The sequence below is a fragment of the Oncorhynchus mykiss genome, chromosome 19, assembly GCF_057628025.1.
Source record: "Oncorhynchus mykiss isolate SJ-2025 chromosome 19, ASM5762802v1, whole genome shotgun sequence".
NCBI classification, from domain to species: Eukaryota; Metazoa; Chordata; class Actinopteri; order Salmoniformes; family Salmonidae; genus Oncorhynchus; species Oncorhynchus mykiss.
Window position 1 is genome coordinate 36,199,398 of NC_143040.1, and position 20,486 is coordinate 36,219,883.

The 20,486-nt window shown below is 41.5% G+C and overlaps 1 protein-coding gene across 15 annotated transcripts in view; it reads left to right on the plus strand.

Annotated features, from left to right (window-relative positions):
• The window catches only part of LOC110497587 (SAM and SH3 domain-containing protein 1), an 89,435-nt gene that overhangs the window by 65,252 nt on the left and 3,697 nt on the right, over positions 1-20,486 (plus strand). For 4 of the 15 annotated variants that reach the window (XM_021573771.3, XM_021573772.3, XM_021573775.3 and 1 more), the window contains exons 2-18: positions 937-1,071; positions 1,337-1,387; positions 1,841-1,896; positions 5,872-5,912; positions 6,255-6,344; positions 8,855-8,967; positions 9,227-9,328; positions 10,967-11,099; positions 11,587-11,865; positions 12,072-12,250; positions 12,672-12,746; positions 12,832-12,978; positions 13,162-13,300; positions 13,506-13,675; positions 13,758-13,961; positions 18,663-18,813; positions 19,008-19,139. In XM_021573771.3, the coding sequence (XP_021429446.3) occupies positions 937-1,071; positions 1,337-1,387; positions 1,841-1,896; positions 5,872-5,912; positions 6,255-6,344; positions 8,855-8,967; positions 9,227-9,328; positions 10,967-11,099; positions 11,587-11,865; positions 12,072-12,250; positions 12,672-12,746; positions 12,832-12,978; positions 13,162-13,300; positions 13,506-13,675; positions 13,758-13,961; positions 18,663-18,813; positions 19,008-19,139 (2,197 nt within the window). Of the gene's footprint in view, positions 1-587; positions 773-936; positions 1,072-1,336; positions 1,388-1,840; positions 1,897-5,218; positions 5,758-5,871; positions 5,913-6,254; positions 6,345-8,854; positions 8,968-9,226; positions 9,329-10,966; positions 11,100-11,586; positions 11,866-12,071; positions 12,251-12,671; positions 12,747-12,831; positions 12,979-13,161; positions 13,301-13,505; positions 13,676-13,757; positions 13,962-18,662; positions 18,814-19,007; positions 19,140-20,486 lie in introns of those variants that run through there. The other 11 variants (XM_021573773.3, XM_090210865.1, XM_090210866.1 and 8 more) reach the window with 6 other exon arrangements.

Genomic DNA, 20,486 nt, shown 5'->3' on the forward strand with positions numbered 1-20,486 from the left:
TAAAGACAGGGTCCTGAAAAAGGAACTTAATTTTTTTTGCTGAGTTTATAACTTTCATTATGTTTTTTTCATTGTTAGGTTTACTTTTTGAAAATACTAATGTTAATGGAACAAAATACCAATAAATCTAAAAATTGATAGGTAGATGCATAAATGTAATTTCGGTCTGTGGTGCCTGGCCTTAAATGATTTCAGCCTGGCTCTGTAGGACAGTGAACCGATATCACTATATTATTAATTTTATAAATTTATTTTGGGAGATGATAAATCCTTAGCAATACTTTGAAGACATTTGCAGGAGATGAGTCTGCAAAAGTCCTGAATTTTTTCCCATCTTTTTCTTCAGCCAATACAACAAAGGGCACTAAGGAACACAATAGTCGGAAGTCTCTGCAGAGTCATGTGTAGGTCTGGAGGTCCTGGGTTTCTGTCAAGGAAAAGGCGATGTTCCTACTGTTCCTGATAATTTATGGTACACTGAGCTGTGTCTATGATACCACAGCGACTCAAGTTGATCCTGTTGACTGTGGTGAGGTCAAAGAGAACTGTAGCTGCGTCACAATGCTTCTCCCCCCTCGCTATGCCTCTGGGGTCACAGCTGAGGAGGTCTGGAGAGTGTAGGGGTCATGGGCAACTGGGGAGAGGCAAGGACAGTAGCTCAGAGAGACACACCATTCGGTCTGGTCCTGGTCACAAACACACTTTGCTGGTTCTCTACCACTGCACATTCCTATGGCTTCTGATGTTGATGCCGTAAAAAAAAAAAAATATGGTCAGTTTACTTGTCTTCTGTTTTTCTGTTGTACTGTATGCACTGAATGCGAGTCTAATGTAATGTGATTGCTTATGCTGACTCTCCGTAACATGCAGATCCTTACTATGTGGTGAGGTAGGACTTCCTTGCTGTTCTTAAGGACTATGTCTTCTCTGTTTTAGGATGGCTCGTTGGGAACCTTTGAGGACTTGGCTCAGGAGTACTCAGAGTATTACAGCACTTCTCTCGCTGACGTCCAAGACCGAATGGAGGAGATCTGCAAACGCAAACTTGTACAAGTTGCAGAGTCAGAGATGGTACGATCATACATGACATGTTCAGTGTGATACAGAATATGTTTTTTCCATCTGTGGATACCCACTTTGCACAGACTTTGTTCTAATTAAAATGATGTGGAGGAAGCCTTTAGAAATGTGTTTTTCATTTAATTCCTCTAATATGTGTGTGAGTTTAGGGTGACATGTTACAATTTTGTCCATTTCATTTATCAAGATATTTATGTTTTGAAATGCTGATTCACTCAGATGTTGTCATTCCTTAATTTGCCTCTGTGCGTTTCAGGAAAAGGTTGACTTAGTGACCACATCCCTGCAGCTTCGCTCACAGATCCAGGTGACGGACTCCTATTCCCCCTATTGGTTTTGACCCTATTGTATGTTCACCCTCTGGGAGGAGGGATTTCCTCAGCCCTGGTCCTGCAGACATCAGAGCTGCTATGGACCAGATCACAGCCCTGTCATTATGGCATTATAACATCTTGGTTGTCCTTGATCACAAATTCCCGTTTCACTGTCTGTAATGGAAACTCTGTGGCCTTGTTATTTGTAATGCATACTGTTAATATGTGTCTGGAAATAACGTTTAGAAAAAATGTGTGCTGTAGCCTTTTTGTGGCCAATGAGATGCACATTAAGAGTTCCAAACCAATATGCCTGCCAGTAAGCTAGACTGTGGTTCCTCGAAGTTTGTCAGTTTCCATTGCCTTCCTGCCTGTCTGACTGCCTGCCTGCCTGTCTGACTGCCTGCCTGCCTGCCTGTCTGACTGCAGTGTTCTGTTCTCTACAGGATTCGCTAGGGCTGAGCAGCAGTAGCACTGTGTCCACACCCGAGACAGAGAGAAGGTAAGACCGTAGAGATACTGAAGCTGTTATTTCTGTAGTCGTCAACGGTATTGTCTCCCCTTTGTGTGGAGTGTATCGTGTGTTATATTGTGACGTCCTCATGCTGTATGTAGTTGAATTGGTGTTGTCGATCAGTGACGTAGGAAAGTCATAGAAGTCCCATACATTGTCTTCATGTCCTAGTGAAATTAGTTATGTCTTTCTATAAATTGACAAACTCCTGGGAGGTATTTGGGCGACTCTACAGAAGTGGTGTAAATTGCTGACCCACCCCAAAGAAACTAAAATGGTTAAGTCTCCAAACGTACGTCATGATATATGTTCTAATTAATTCCAAGGCAAAAACAAACATGTTTTAATTAATATAGCACAAAGTCATTGTTTATACACCTATATATATTGAGGTGGAGGTCCCAACCCCGGATTCCTAAACACAATTCATGATTTTAGATGTAAAATTAATGACACTTATTTCAGTAGACCATCTTGAATTGTTATATTATTACATTTGAAAGAAAACTGACATAATAATTAGTTTTGTATATTTTTAAGCATGTAAAAAATATATATAAAAAACATATGCTGTCCTACCTTTTTGATGGCACTACCGAAACACACCCATTTGAAAGACTGTAGAATGAATGTGCCTTAAGCCACACCCATACAAATATCACCTGGTGATATACACCCCTCTCCAGCATGGCCACATGGTGAGTAGTCTTATCTGCAAACATTGTGGAGAAAATTTGTGAGCAAGTTGCTCCATCTTCATGTCTCTTTAAGAGGTGTCCCCACCGAACATCTAATACTTCAAGAAATATGTCAAGTACGGTTTTGAGACAAAAATATATGTTTGCTGGGATGCACATCTGATACATTAAAGCTCGCCAGGCATATGCTCGCTATGGGGATTCATTAAATGGATACTTCAGGATTTTGGCAATGAAGCCCTTTTCATTTAAGAAAAGTGTTGGAAATTCCAACTGGTTTGCATAGTCAACTTACACACAGCACTGACACACACACGTACCCGACCAGACATGCCACCAGGGGTCTTTTCACAGTCCCCAGGCCCAGAACACATTCAAGGAAACGTACAGTTTTTATACAGAGCCATGAGTACATGGAACTCCATTACATATTTTATAGCAAAGTGAACAGCAAACCTGGTTTAAATAAATAAAGCAACACTTCACGGCACAGCGCCTCTCCCCCATGTGACCTACTTGTGTGTATGTACTGACGTGTGTTAACTCGTAGATGCACACACACACACTACATCTTAATGTTTTTTAAATGTATGCAAATGGTCAAGTCTTTTGTCTAATGTATTTTGGGTGATATGTCTGACCCCAGTAAGACTAGCTGTCGCTAAATGGGGATCCTAATCAATCAAAATCCAATCTCTATCCCCTGAGTCAGATGAACTCGTGGATACCATTTTTATGTCTCTGCGTCCAGTTTGAAGGAAGTTGCTTTTTTAAAATTTTTATTAGGCACGTGGGAATTTAACCGCAAAATGTATTTTCATGTGTACCATGTCATCACGCACATCCTTTTATCCGCAACAAGATCATTTGATGGAAACACAGCTATGGTGGAAAAATGCGCATATTGTTTTTATGCAGATTTTTTAGAATATTTTCATAAAATCTGTTGCCAATTGGATGGAAACCTAGCTTATGATTGACTCTTGATTGTTAGTCCACTGTATTATTTGACATTTTTCTTTATCTTACATGTTCTACATTTAAACACACAGGTAATTATTTATATTTTTGATTATTTTTTAGAATTATTGAAGGACAGGGACATCCATAAGGTGCCAACATGTCAAAGTACAGCAGACGGTAAGAGAGGACAGAGAGTTTAGAAACGGACCCTGTGCAATATCAAGAATATCTGATATAGAAATAAATGCTAGAAGGAAGGAAGAGGGAAAGTAAGTCAAATTTTGTGAAATATTTATCTGAGGGGGAGAAGAGGTGCACGAAGGCAGGAGTGAAAAGGCAGATGCAGACAGAAAGACGTGTCTTTTAATGATGTGAATCACATGTGCCCCATTCGATATGGAAGCAATTAAGTTCAAAATGTATACGGCAGGTCACAACCGAAGAAAAAATGTCACTACCAACGCGCCTAATAGTTTGCCACAAATAAGATGGGAAAAGTGACCATTTTTAAAATCTAACTTGACATAATTAGATGTGTAAGTAATTAAATCCATACGTTTCGGATCCATTCATAAAATCAACATTAAACATTTTACAGGGAAAAATAGAGACAATATTTCTCTAAATGACATTTTAAGGTTTTTAAAGTCAGTTTAAAAGTCATGTTTTTTACTCTTTGGTAAATATTGTATGCTAATAAAATGAATCTGTAATCAAAAATGTATCAAAATTCGCTACTGTGCGTGGTTCTCCCTTTATTGCAACTTTTCACTATGTTTCGGTAGTGACACATTTAGTGGGATGTAAGGAATTCAGGACAAGATTTCACATATGCAATGCAAAGTTTTAGTATTTAACATATACTGTATGTTTCCACCACTTCTGTAGAATGACCCTCGTAGGACAGGACAGTCAGTAAGACGGTCATTCCCTTTCATACATTATCCCCATAGGTTCTGTCTCAAATGGCACCCTATTCCCTATTTAGTGCACTTCTTTTGAGGCCCACAGGGTGCTCTCTGGTCAATAGGGTGCCATTTGGCATGCAGCCCCTAGTCGGTGTGAGGAAATGTTTCATACTTCCTGTCCTGATGACCTCCAGCCACCTTTATGAAGTGTTCCTTTGCTAGTATACCAACAGGAAACGTCCTGTCCTTCCCCCTATTGTGTGTTTGGAGATGGTCATATTGTGAACGCAGGGGAATTGGTGAGAGAAATAAGGGAGGAAAGGAGGAATCTGGGTAATGAGTAATAACATGGTACTATACACTCAGCGGGGTGTCTGCAACACCAGATTTAAGTTTGTTTACTTGGCTAGTTACACCTTTAGCTTTAGCATTGTCCAGGGCAAAACAATGAGAGGAGTAGTAACTCCTGTTAGCATGCTCTAAAAAGTAAGCCCAAATCACCTCAAAGTAACATGACTTCATACAGTATGCTGGTTTTGAGTAGCCACCTCTGAGAATTGGTTCCCTTTATAAACTACCAGAACACAAGAGCCTTGATTTCTACTAATCTTGCTGAGGGAAAGGTTGTACAGCACTGGGCTTGCTGTGACTTTAGGCAAGGCACCCTCTTGTGGCCACCTGTAGAACTGTGTCAATGGGGAAATGATAGTTGTTGCTGATTGCTAGAGACGATCAGCTGATGTCAGAGGAGAGAGATTGGGAGAGAGAGAGTGGTGCGAGACAGAGAGTGAGGAGCCAGGCCGACTGGTAGACACAGAAAGCGCAAGTGTGAGAGAGTTGAAGAGGGAGACAACAGCGATGGAGAGAGACAAATATGAGCGCGAGAGGGTAATGTGGAGGCCACGTGAAGCGCTGTAGTGTTGAAGTGAGTGCAGTCAGTAAAACCCAGGCAGTCGGGGTAGTGAAAAGCCTCTATTGTTGTTGAGAGAGCCTCAGTGATCTGACCTCCTGTCTAGCAGACTGACAGCGTGATGTTTTCCCATCTGGACTGACAACTGGGAACGGCCCCCACTAACACCACACTGTACTGGCCGGTCCAGTGGCACGAGGAACAGTGCACATTTGTGAGGGATACGGTAGTGCCTATTTGTTAGGGACAGTGCACGCGTCTGTAATTCTTGAACAAGGACAGCAAACTCAGTGGATGAAGGGGTGTTTTGTTTGAAGACGGTACAGTAGGATAGCAGCAGTACAATGAAGAAAATTGCATTGGAAAACAGGTGATGATGATGATGATGTCTGTGACTGGACTCTGCATCTTTTTATTTCTTGGATTGTGTTTTTTTGTTTGTGCCATCTGTCTTGTTTTTGATTCAATCTTGGTTTATTTTTAGGTTGTCCGTGCATAAATCAAGTTCTGAGGATGCGTCAGGGGGTATGTTTATTTTTTTTATCATCAGTTCTGTAGTTTGATGGGTCTTGGTCAAATATCATGTAATTACTTGACATTTTAAATTGTGTGTAACTACAAACACAACTGTTGTCATTGTGTCTGACTACAAATTTACTACAATAGTACCTCATTTGAAGATTGAACTTGGACAGTTTTGTTTTTATCACAATTGAGACAATTTAATGTGTGTTATATTTTGGAATAACTACATATGCATAACCTAAAAAAAACATCTACATATTTTGAAAGTTTGCTAGGGGTAGCCATTGTATGGGGCAGTGTGGTTTTTACCGGTTTTAAACCCTACTGTACCTCCTTGTTTAGGAAAATGGGACGGAAAGAGACCGAAAAACAAGTCATTCTGGCAGAATTTCCGGAAGTCGCAGAAAGGTGTCGTGCGGCAGACCACAAGAGGTATGTTTTTCTTCTGGATACATCCTCCGTCTTTACCCAAACTATTTCTGATCACACAAGTCAGGGAACTGTGTCCCATTCTCACTGCATCTGGTTTTTGGATCTCATTTTGTATTTTTCATGTGTTTATTGAAAGGGTTTGCACTGAAATGAAGGGAAGACTGGTAAGGGGGGAAGTGTATAGGAGAGAGTTGGGACTGGTATTCAATCCCGCACGGCATGTCCTGGGGGGCGGCGGTAACCATGAATATAAACTAAACGTATTTGCAGATCTCCTGATATACCTGACCAATATTGAAAACTGCTAAAAATCTTTTCAGAATACAAAAAAAATCTCAGTGTATATAACATTTATGTATAAAAAAATACAATAATAATGACAATAGGATATATTTTTTTAAAGAGCTCACTATCTACAGCAATCATTTAAGTGGACCACAAAAAATATAAAATACTTGCGATGCATAATGGGGCGGCAGGGTAGCCTAGTAGTTAGAGCGTTGGACTAGTAACCGGAAGGTTGCAAGTTCAAATCCCCGAGCTGACAAGGTACAAATCTGTCGTTCTGCCCCTGAATAGGCAGCACTGTTCCTAGGCCTTCATTGAAAATAAGAATTTGTTCTTAACTGACTTGCCTAGTTAAATAAAGGTATATAAAAACTAAAAAATAAGTGACAACAAATATATAAAGATAACTGTATTCCATTACTCATCCATATGAAAGCAGATCTAATTAAATGGAATAATCTTTCCTTAAATCTCACAGGTAGAATAAACCTCTTTAAAATGGCTTTGCGCCCACAGTTTTTGTATACATTTTCGGTAATACAAAATACCCCACAAAATACATTCTTTAAAAAAGTATACTCGGTCATAACAGACTGTATATGGACAAATAAAATTCATAGAATTTAAAAAGGAAAGTTTTACATCTTCCAAAGTCTAAGGGTGATTTTAACCTTCCAGACTTGAAATTGTATCAACTCGCTACCCAAGGCTTTCAAGCACTAAAGAGGAACAATGGGCACATAATGAAGATGTGAATGTTCATCCCCAGAATCTTTTTACATGTGTATTTTCAAGGATAAAGCTAAGAACATTAACTTCATAGTTAGAAACACTATAATAATATGGAAGAAAATGAAACATATTCTACAAGAACCAATATCACATCCCTAAAAACACATCCTTATGGAACAATCATTTGATAGTGTTTCAGAATTCACAGATAAATTGGTCCAAATGGAAAACTAAAAGCATAGAAATTGTAAATGACTTGGTAACAGGAAATGCATTTATTTCCGTGTCGGAATTAAAAAAGGAATTTTGAACTGACCAGTTTTCAAATACGTGCAACTTAAAAGTTACATATCACGAAATGTCTGAGCGATCTTGAGAGAATCTTATTTGAGTCAGAAAAGAATGTTCATTTGATAGGCTAGAGATACAAAACCTTGCAGAGAGCCTATCCAACTGACAATCTCTTAGGAAATATAAACTATTGGAACCAATAACTATTTTTGGCATAAAATGGAGGGAAAGTTGGAGCTTATCTAACAAAATTACAGTTAATGAAAATGTACCCTTAATACAGTATAAACTAATGGATAGAATTTATTACACACAATTCACAAATTCTACAGCACAATGGTAGAGTCATGTTTTAAGTGTAAAACTAATAAGACTCAATAATCCATGCTTTCTGGGAATGCTATAAAGTGTGGAAGTTGTGGGCGGAGTATTACATAATTTACCATCTAAATGTACTTTTAATCTCTGCATACTTCAAGACATGGCATATGGGGGTGTAGTGAGATACCCGATGGGCTGGACGGTTCTCTACTAGTCGCTCATCTTGAGAAAAGGTTGACTAAAAACCTTAGAATTCAATGAATCCGCCATCATTAACACAATGGAAAAATCAAACGATTCATGATTTAACTATTGAAAGTGCGTGGGCTACGGAGAGAAACAAAATGGTGCCGTTTCAGGCCATGTGGCAAACAATGCAGGCACTAGGGACGGTGTGTGAGCATGTGGGTCTGGGCGGAAGAGATGTCGTCGTTGTTTGCGTTGAAGTTGTTGTTCATATGTGTTTGTTTGTATTTGGTGTGGGGGGGAAAAATAATACATTTAAATATGATTTTAAAAAATAAATACGTTTTGAGATGCACCATCTCATTTTCAATAGTGTCAAAACATATATATTTAAGAAATGCACACGATACTTAGTAACAACAATAATATGGCAACTACTGTCTAATAACAATGAAATAATAATATGTATTTTAAACTTACATTAACAGAAAAGTTGTACAACTGCAAATAGGCCTACAACTAACAAAAACAACTGCTGCAACTACTAATACAACTAAGTACCTATAATATACACAGTACATACATATTTACGAATATCTACACATGTTGATGTTTCTATGAGTTAAAAACACAGTTTGTTCCTAACATTTGAAAAAGGGGTTTTCTTAAATTCCCTGTGTTCTATTTACCAGGTGAGGACATAGGTTTTGTAGCCAGTGACATCACTATGAGTGATGAAGAGCGCATCCAGCTGATGATGATGGTCAAGGAGAAGATGATAAGCGTGGAGGAGGCCTTGGCAAGGGTATGATGATGTCACGTCCTGTCTTCCTACCGTATGATGTATTTTCCTCCAGATACTGTACTGGATCTCTTTTCTCAGGATGTACTGTAGGGAGTCCTCTGCAATTACTGGATATTGAGCATCTCGGTAGGATTTATAACGAGGGAATACAAGTCTGATTTGATCACGTATTGATTGTGCTTCTTCAGCTCTTATCGTGCCATATTGGATACTTATCGAGTCTCCTTCTCCCCTCTTCTCTCCCCTCTCCTCCTCACAGCTGAAAGAGTTTGAGAGCCAGAGCAGACAGAACTGCAGCACTGATCTTACAGAATGGCCTGATGTGCCCAGTCCAACCCTGAACGAGTCCTCCAACTGCAATGTAAGTGTCGCTGATAACCCATGGATATAAGAGTGTTGTCACTCTGTATGGATTTGGTGTGTTTGGAGTATACCGTATGCGCTCATCGTTCTGCCATCTAACAAGGCTAGTGAGGTGTTTATGCCCCCCCTCTGTCTCTCTCTGTGTGGTGTAACCTGCAACCTGCCCACTCCAGGCCCTTTCCCAACAGGCAGCCCTCTATTCATCCCAGTCAAAGCACCTGCTTAACCCCCTATTGTGTTGCTGTGAGTGGGTAGATTCAGCACTGTGCTGTGTTATGCAGGCCACAGCTCTTTTCTGCATGGTTGGGGTGATTAGGGGGCTCAGGTCCAGCCCACATATTTCAGATTCATCTGGATGGCCTCACTCTGTTTCTCGCTCTGTCATCTCTTCCCACGGCCATTTTCTCTATCCTCTTACTGTCACTTAAAAAAATACAATTCTAAACCCAATTCTCTGTTTGTAGTGTATCCCCATCAAAACCAAAGCGTTTGCGCTTTTGAGCTTTAAATTGATGCACATTTTCCTGGAGACTTCACTTGTTTTCCTGCTAGTTCTTGGCTCCATGTTGTAGCTACAGCTTCTGACTTCAACTTTATCTTCCAATTATTAGAACATATTTTGGAACTATTCTTTATCATTCTTTGAGTTTGCTCAATAAGAATGTACAACTATAGTTCTGTAAATAATAGAGTACTCTCTCAAACATTTTTAATCTTATCTCTTTTTTTTTGCCAAGATGAAACCTGCTCTAGACAGGCAGAATAAGCATTATATTTAATGGTTCAAGATGCTATGCGTACTGTGATGTAGCCTGTATGAAAGCCCCTGAATCAGGTGGACATTTTAAGGTGGACATTTTTATCTCACCAAGATGAGATGCTCTGTGACAAGATGAGCCCATGTGGTCAGACGTGTGCTGGGCTATATTTTAAGAAATGATAACCATGGTTTCTTTTTCTCCTCTGGTCCACAGCTGTAGCTTTCACATCTGGTTTCTTTCTCACTAACTCTGGTGAGCTGTAGCACATTCAGCATGTCATGATAAGCACATAAGAAGGACGCGGGAAAGCGTCTGATTTGATAGCTGTGGCGTGCTGAACTATTGATCCACTGTGAATAAACGGATGGGTATTTTTTCTGACCACTGTCCCAGACACTACATTTGAGATGGTATTTTGGTCTGACACTTCTAACTACTCTGACTTTTTTTTTCATGTAGATGGGGGGGTAATTCCAGCTTGAAAACCTTTCGTTTTCTAGCATAAACCACAGAGTCAAACAGGCCGACCACAGTGCCTATAGTCAAACAGGCCGACCACAGTGTCTATACATAGACTGCAGGTCTACACTCTGGATTAACACTTTGTTATTTTATATTGAGGTCATATGCTGCATGCAGTCTCTACCATAACAATAATAGAGCTATGTTCTCATTATGCGTTTCTCGGAAAGGGTGAAGAATCGCACTAAGACTAACTTTACCTTATAAACAGGTCAAACGTACATTATTTTCACAGGTTCCATTTTCCTAGTTTTAAGGCTTCAGAGCTCTACTGACTGACTCTTTATCATCCTCACCCACTCTTTAACTGGGTCTCCTCTCCTCTCCAACCTGGTTTGTCTGTTCATCTTCAGCCAGGTGAGCAGTCGGAGGGTGAACAGGAGGAGTCTGGGACGTTCAGACGGCTCCATAAGCTGGTCGGCTCCACTCGCAGGGTCCGCAAGAAACTCCTCAAGATCGACGAGTCCAAGAAGCCTGAGTCTGACGGTGAGACGGGTCACTGCAGGAGTCTTATGATAAGCCCAAACACTCTTAGTCCCCATAGGAGAACCCTATTGAGAACCCTATGTGGAAAGGAAAGGATTCTACCTGGAACTATAAGGGTTCTACCTGGAACCAAAAGGGGTTCTTCAAAGGGTTCTCCTATAGGGACAGCCAAATAACCTTTTTTGGTTCTAGATAGCACCTTTTTTTCAACAAGTGTAGGGTGAAGATTAGGGCAAGACCATAGTGCACCAGATATGATTTGGACAAGTCTCATTAGGGTCCAGATGTGACGCTTTAAATAGTCTGTAGTCTATACCCAACAAATTATGTTGTTGTTCTCTAGAGGTCTTCACTTGGCTTGTTTAAAAAAGACTACTACTACTAATCCAAGTTGAGTTGTCATCCATTACACATCACATTGTCTTGCGATTCCCTGACTCTGCCACAAACCTGTCCTTACTCCTGTCACCTCCCCTGTCCTTCCCAGAGTCTCTGAGTATGGTTGGGCCTGTCCTGGGTGATGCCATGTCCTCTCTGTCCCTGTACTCTGGGGTTCAGAAGAAGCAGTCTGGCGGGTGTCACCACGTTGACTCCCTGGCCTCCGCCTTGCGCGACCAGCTGACTCATGACCTTCGAGACTCAGACAGCCTGACCACCTCCCCCTCCTCCTCCTCCTTGGACACCTGCAGCAGCAACACACACACCCGCAGCCTGGATACAGTCTCCAGCACCAGCCAGCGACTGTCCACAGCCTTCAGTAAGACAGGTGAAGGAAGTGTCACAATTTTCTTCAGGAAAATTACCCTTTCTATGAAGATGTGTTGCTATGACAACATTGAAACCAAGCTTAAATTGCTACTTATATCCCAGTTATTTTTTTATGTGATCTATTTTTGGTTCCAAGTACACTTCATTTGTTTAAGCAAGATGATAAGAGTTGAGCACGTTCTCTCCTTTTACCTGATGATGTAGGAGGATCCAGCCCAGCCTGTAGCCCAGGGAGATGCCCCAGTGGCGACGTGAGGGCCGGGGGTAGTGGTTCTTCCCTGTCAGAGATAGAGGTTGGTGGTGGAGAGGATGGACCCAGGATGGCCCGGTCAGTCACAGATGGAGAGATCAGGAGAGTAATCGGCCCACTCAGCTACCATGGGGTGAGTAATGTTTGGCCAGATCCCAAATGGCAACCTATTCCCTATATAGTGCACTACCCACATGGCTCTGGTCAAAAGCAGAACACTATATAGGGAATAGGGTGCCGTTTAGGAATTAGTGTATGCACTGTGTAGTTTCTATGTCTTTCGTCGGGGACAGTTTAGCCTGGGTGCCAGTCTGTCTCCCTTGCCAACTCCTTGTGGAATTGTAATGTTTGGCTTGACAATGACAGCAATTGAGTTGGCAAGAGCACAAACAAATCTGGGACCAGGCTAGGACCGGTTAGATCTTCACTCAGCCCAAAACTATCGTCACAATGAACCACACTGTCGTATGTGCTTGATTGATTAACCTGCCAATATCTCCATCTGGAAGTGATAGTTTTAAGGTGGTTTATTGATTTCCTCCTTTGTTTCACAGAGAACCTGTAGCTTTGGTGGGTTTGATCTGACCAACCGGTCTCTGCACATGGTCACCGGAGATCAGGACCTCACTGTAAGTAGTTTAACAATCATTTGAATCATTTTTTGTTTTCCAATGCTTTTGTTTCCAGACCTCCCATACTTCATACTAATTTTAGAACAAAGATGGGGATGCCAGTGTGAAAGGTGTAGTCAAGTCTCCACAGACGAACCATCGAATCTCTTTGGGCAAGAAAGTGAAGTCCGTGAAAGAAACCATGAGAAAACGCATCTCCAAGAGATACCACTGCGCTCTCTCTGAACAGGTACGTCAGACTCGATGCAACTCGTATGCAAAATGACCCAGTGGTCAAACCGTAATTACAATCTAGCTCGTGTCCCTGGTGGAAATTCGTTGGACTTGGTTCATGACGATTGAGAGATTTAAGCTGGAGGGAACGTGTAGTAACCATGTAATAAATCTGTAGTTTGGTCTTCTTGCCTTCCAGTTAAGCCCAGACCGTATGTCCAGCGGGCCCCATTCCCCCCACAGCCACACAGACACAGAGTCACTGGAGAAAATCAAGCTGAAGGCTGGAGGGTCAGTGGAGAGCCTGAGGAGCTCCCTCAGCGGACAGAGCTCCATGAGTAAGTACCACCTGTGTTTGGGGGTCTGTCTGGGTCCACATTTATTTGTCTTGTATGTGGTCTATATTCAGCTTAATTCCAAAGTGAAACTGTTATTTACAGTGACCAGCAGGCAGAGCAGACAACTCTTGCATGTTCATTTTCCATAGATCTCGATGTGGTTTAGATCCTTTTGAATGACCCTCTCATCTCTTGTTGTTTGCAGGTGGCCAGACAGTGGGCACCACAGACTCCTCCAACAGCAACAGAGAGAGTGTGAAGTCTGAGGATGGAGAGGAGGATGAACTTCCCTACAGAGGACCCTTCTGTGGTCGAGCTATGGTGCACACTGACTTCACCCCCAGCCCCTACGACACTGACTCTCTCAAACTGAAGGTAACACACACACACATAATATATATATATATATTATCATTATCCAAATGGACCAATCACAGTGTTTGTCCTTGTTTTGCAGAGAGGTGATGTGATTGACATCATCAGCAAGCCTCCAATGGGGACGTGGATGGGCCTGCTGAACAGTAAGGTGGGAACATTTAAGTTCATCTACGTGGACGTTCTGGCTGAGGAAGACAAACCTAAGCACACCCGACGGAGGAGGAAGGGACGGCAGCCCAAACCCACATCTGTTGAGGAACTCCTGGAACGCATCAACCTCAAAGTAATGACTAGACTAGTACAGTATATACACAGACAAACTCACACACTCAGCCTCACAGTAACAACCCTACAGTAATTGTAGACACTGACACACTTGAATGCTGTTAATATCCTCCTCCTTTTGTGATGTATAGAGGTGAAGTCAGAAATGTACATACACTTAGGTTGGAGTCATTAAAACTCGTTTTTCAACCACTCCACAAATGTCTTGGCGGTTAGGATATCTACTTTGTGCATGACACAAGTAATTTTTCAAACAATTGTTAAGACAGATTATTTCACTTGTAATTCACTGTATAACATTACCAGTGGGTCAGAAGTTTACATACACTAAGTTGACTGTGCCTTTAAACAGCTTGGCTAATTGACATAATTTGAGTCAATTGGAGGTGTACCTGTGGATGTATTTCAAGGCCTACCTTCAAACGCAGTGCCTATTTGCTTGACATCATAGGAAAATCAAAAGAAATCAGCCAAGACCTCAGTAAAAAAATTGTAGACCTCCACAAGTCTAGTTCATTCTTGGGAGTAATTTCCAAACGCCTGAAGGTACCACGTTCATCTGTACAAACAATAGTATGCAAGTATAAACACCATGGGACCGCGCAGCCGTCATACCGCTCAGGAAGGAGACGTGTTCTGTCTCCTAGAGATGAACGTACTTTGGTGCGAAAAGTGGAAATCAATCCCAGAACAACAGCAAAGGACCTTGTGAAGATGTTGGAGGAAACCGGTACAAAAGTATCTATATCCACAGTAAAACGAGTCCTATATCGACATAACCTGAAAGGCCGCTCAGCTAGGAAGAATCCACGGCTCCAAAACCACCATAAAAAAGCCAAACTACAGTTTGCAACTGCACATGGAGACAAAGATCATACTTTTTGGAGAAATATCCTCTGGTCTGATGAAACAAAAATAGAACTGTTTGGCCATAATGACCATCGTTATGTTTGGAGGATAAAGGGGGAGGCTTGCGAGCTGAAGAACACCATCCCAACCGTGAAGCACGGGGGTGGTAGCATCATGTTGTGGGGGTGCTTTGCTGCAGGAGGGACTGGTGCACTTCACAAAATAGATGGCATCATGAGAAAGGAAAATTATGTGGATATATTGAAGCAACATCTCAAGATATCAGTCAGGAAGTTAAAGCTTGGCCGCAAATGGGTCTTCCAAATGGACAATGACCCCAAGCATACTTGCAAAGTTGTGGCAAAATAGTCTAAGGACAACAAAGTCAAGGTATTGGAGTGGCCATCACAAAGCCCTGACCTCAATCCTATAGAAAATTTGTGGGCAGAACTGAAAAGGCGTGTGCGAGCAAGGAGGCCTACAAACCTGACTCAGTTACACCAGCTCTGTCAGGAGGAATGGGCCAAAATTCACCCAACTTATTGTGGGAAGCTTGTGGAAGGCTACCCCAAACGTTTGACCCAAGTTAAACAATTGAAAGGCAATGCTACCAAATACTAATTGAGTGTGTGTAAACTTCTGACCTACTGGGAATGTGATGAAAGAAATAACAGCTGAAAATTAATTCTCTCTACTATTATTCTGACATTTCACATTCTTAAAATAAAGTGGTGATCCTAACTGACCAAAGACAGGGAATTGTTACTAGGATTAAATGTCAGGAATTGTGAAAAACTTCCGACTTCAACTACAGTGCCTTGCGAAAGTATTCGGCCCCCTTGAACTTTGTGACCTTTTGCCACATTTCAGGCTTCAAACATAAAGATATAAAACTGTATTTTTTTGTGAAGAATCAACAACAAGTGGGACACCATCATGAAGTGGAACGACATTTATTGGATATTTCAAACTTTTTTAACAAATCAAAAACTGAAAAATTGGGCGTGCAAAATTATTCAGCCCCCTTCATTTAATACTTTGTAGCTCCACCTTTTGCTGCGATTACAGCTGTAAGTCGCTTGGAGTAGGTCTCTATCAGTTTTGCACATCGAGAGACTGACATTTTTTCCCATTCCTCCTTGCAAAACAGCTCGAGCTCAGTGAGGTTGGATGGAGAGCATTTGTGAACAGCAGTTTTCAGTTCTTTCCACAGATTCTCGATTGGATTCAGGTCTGGACTTTGACTTGGCCATTCTAACACCTGGATATGTTTATTTTTGAACCATTCCATTGTAGATTTTGCTTTATGTTTTGGATCATTGTCTTGTTGGAAGACAAATCTCCATCCCAGTCTCAGGTCTTTTGCAGACTACATCAGGTTTTCTTCCAGAATGGTCCTGTATTTGGCTCCATCCATCTTCCCATCAATTTTAACCATCTTCCCTGTCCCTGCTGAAGAAAAGCAGGCCCAAACCATGATGCTGCCACCACCATGTTTGACAGTGGGGATGGTGTGTTCAGCTGTGTTGCTTTTACGCCAAACATAACGTTTTGCATTGTTGCCAAAAAGTTCCATTTTGGTTTAATCTGACCAGAGCACCTTCTTCCACATGTTTGGTGTGTCTCCCAGGTGGCTTGTGGCAAACTTTAAACAACACTTTTTATGGATATCTTTAAGAAATGGCTTTCTTCTTGCCACTCTTCCATAAGAAGATAAAGGCCAGATAAAGGCCAGAAGGCCATTTCAAATTATCGCTTGCACAGTGCTCCTTGGGATGTTTAAAGCTTGGGAAATCTTTTTGTATCCAAATCCGGCTTTAAACTTCTTCACAACAGTATCTCGGACCTGCCTGGTGTGTTCCTTGTTCTTCATGATGCTCTCTGCGCTTTTAACGGACCTCTGAGACTATCACAGTGCAGGTGCATTTATACGGAGACTTGATTACACACAGGTGGATTGTATTTATCATCATTAGTCATTTAGGTCAACATTGGATCATTCAGAGATCCTCACTGAACTTCTGGAGAGTTTGCTGCACTGAAAGTAAAGGGGCTGAATAATTTTGCACGCCCAATTTTTCAGTTTTTGATTTGTTAAAAAAGTTTGAAATATCCAATAAATGTCGTTCCACTTCATGATTGTGTCCCACTTGTTGTTGATTCTTCACAAAAAAATACAGTTTTATATCTTTATGTTTGAAGCCTGAAATGTGGCAAAAGGTCGCAAAGTTCAAGGGGGCCGAATACTTTCGCAAGGCACTGTATGTGTGTGTTTATATGTACAGTGGGGAGAACAAGTATTTGATACAATGATGATTTTGCAGGTTGTCCTACTTACAAAGCATGTAGAGGTCTGTAACAAAAATCGAGAAAATCACATTGTAGGATTTTTAAATAATTAATTTGCATTTTATTGCATGACATAAGTATTTGATACATCAGAAAAGCAGAACTTAATATTTGGTACAGAAACCTTTGTTTGCAATTACAGAGATCATATGTTTCCTGTAGTTCTTGACCAGGTTTGCACACACTGCAGCTGGGATTTTGCCCTCTCCTCCATACAGACCTTCTCCAGATCCTTCAGGTTTCGGGGTTGTCGCTGGGCAATATGGACTTTCAGCTCCCTCAAAAGATTTTCTATTGAGTTCAGGTCTGGAGACTGGCTAGGCCACTCCAGGACCTTGAGATGCTTCTTACGGAGCCACTTCTTAGTTGCCCTGGCTGTGTGTTTCGGGTCGTTGTCATGCTGGAAGACCCAGCCACAACCCATCTTCAATGCTCTTACTGAGTGAAGTAGGTTGTTGGCCAAGATCTCGCGATACATGGCCCCATCCATCCTCCCCTCAATACGGTGCAGTCGTCCTGTCCCCTTTGCAGAAAAGCACGGTTGGTGTTCTTGGGGTTGTAGTCATCCTTCTTCTTCCTCCAAACACGGTGAGTGGAGTTTATACCGAAAAGCTCTATTTTTGTCTCATCAGACCACATGACCTTCTCCCATTCCTCCTCTGGATCATCCAGATGGTCATTGGCAAACTTCAGACGGGCCTGGACATGCGCTGGCTTGAGCAGGGGGACCTTGCGTGCGCTGCAGTATTTTAATCCATGACGGCGTAGTGTGTTACTAATGGTTTTCTTTGAGACTGTGGTCCCAGCTCTCTTCGGGTCATTGACCAGGTCCTACTGTGTAGTTCTGGGCTGATCCCTCACCTTCCTCATGATCATTGATGCCCCACGAGGTGAGATCTTGCATGGAGCCCCAGACCGAGGGTGATTGACCGTCATCTTGAACTTGTTCCATTTTCGAATAATTGCGCCAACAGTTGTTGCCTTCTCACCAAGCTGCTTGCCTATTGTCCTGTAGCCCATCCCAGCCTTGTGCAAGTCTACAGTTGTATCCCTGATGTTCTTACACAGCTCTCTGGTCTTGGCCATTGTGGAGACGTTGGCGTCTCTTTGATTGAGTGTGTGGAGAGTAGTCTTTTATACAGGTAACGAGTTCAAACAGGTGCAGTTAATACAGGTAATGAGTGGAGAACAGGAGGGCTTCTTAAAGAAAAACTAACAAGTCTGTGAGAGCTGGAATTCTTACTGGTTGGTAGGTGATCAAATACTTATGTCATGCAATAAAATGCTAATTAATTACTTAAAAATCATACAATGTGATTTTCTGGATTTTTGTTTTAGATTCCGCCTCTCACAGTTGAATTGTACCTATGATAGAAATTACAGACCTACATGCTTTGTAAGTAGGAAACACTGCCAATTTTGCAGGTTATCAAATATTTGTTCTCCCCACTGTATATATGTTGACTACGTGACCAAAGCCTTCCCCTATACTTTGCCCCAGGAGCACCTGCCCACTTTCCTCTTCAATGGCTATGAGGACCTGGATACCTTTAAGCTTCTGGAAGAGGAGGATCTAGACGAGCTTGACATCGGAGACCCTCAGCACAGGGCTGTGCTGCTCACCGCTGTGGAGCTTCTGCAGGAGTACGACGGTTAGTACACACACTGATAGACACACAGGAACGCACACGCACATAGACACCAGAGGAGGCTGGTGGGAGGAGCTATAAGAGGACGGGCTTGTTGTAATGGCTGGAGTGGAATAAATGGAACGTTTTCAAACATGGAAACCACGTTTGACTCCGTTCCGTTGACGTCCCTCTGCTGGTTTTGTTGTACCCTACAGGTAGCAGCGACCCGGACCGTAGCAGCCAGACAGGGGGTTCTCAGGAGAAGCTGTTACTGGACCGCCGGGGCCTACTGGGGGACTCCCCACGAGACTCTGGCTGCTACGAGAGCAACGAGAATCTGGAGAACGGTAACGACAGCCTGACTCGACTCTGACTTTCCTCTTCTTCATCCTCTTCTTGCTGCCATGGGTCTTCTCCAACCACCTCATTCTCTATCTAAAGGCTTTGGGCTCCTGATTTTGGACTGATTTTGGATCAGTTTTGCCTTTCAGATCTTATGAATACGATTATACAGACAGCAGGGGGACCTGATCCTAGATCAGCACTCTTACGCAGAGCTTTTTGAATACAGGCACTGATCTTCTGACTCTTAATTTTTTTTTTTGCAAAAATGTATTTTCCCTTCATTGAAAACGGGGGAGAACTAAACTGATGAGACGGTATCTATCGCTGCCTGTGTAGAAAAGACAGGGAGATGACAGCTAACTCTTTTACACTCAATCAGTAACTAAATTCTTCTCAGAGACCTGTACTACTGTATGTGTTCTGTGGGGCTGTTTCTAGACCTATACGGGAAGAGTTCTGTCTTAGTATAATGCGTGATGGTGGTTTTGCATTTGCTAAACATTGGTGACTGTTGAACCAAAGGTGTGACGATAAGCTGTAGTTTAAAAATGAAATACTTGTCAGTATGACTTACATATTTACTGTGAAAGCTTGCTTTATTTGATAACTAAACCATTCTTATTGTGGTTGTTTGCTTTGGGTTTTAGTCTTTAAAATAATGTATAACATAAAGAATGGTGCTGATTTTTGTAGGCTGTTGTGAATGTCAACAGCCTCTGTGGAGAGTTTGACGTCAAGAGTATTTTCCACACTTGTATATTTCTCTCTAGACTTTTGCTGTTTTTGTGTGTATATTTTTCTAGTTCAGAACCATATGTTGCACAATATTTTATGATGTGCTTAAATACAGACCTGCATTATGCAAATAATTTAAGATATACTAAATGGTTAAATTATACTTGGCAAAATGGTGATGCAACATTTTTTGTTCAACAATAATTGTGGGCGCATCAAAATGCATAGTTGTGACTGAAACAAACTATTAAAATGTCTAAGATATGAGCTGTGTATTAGAGTTGAGGAAACCTTAAAATCTGTGTTAAATACAGCTCATTGCAATATTCCCATAGCACTTCTGATGCTAGGAGTAATACTTTCTGAGATATACAGTGGGGAGAACAAGTATTTGATACACTGACGATTTTGCAGGTTTTCCTACTTACAAAGCATGTAGACGTCTGTAATTTTTATCATAGGTAAACTTCAACTGTGAGTGACGGAATCTAAAACAAAAATCGAGAAAATCACATTGTATGATTTTTAAGTAATTAATTTGCATTTTATTGCATGACATAAGTATTCGATACATCAGAAAAGCAGAACTTAATATTTGGTACAGAAACCTTTGT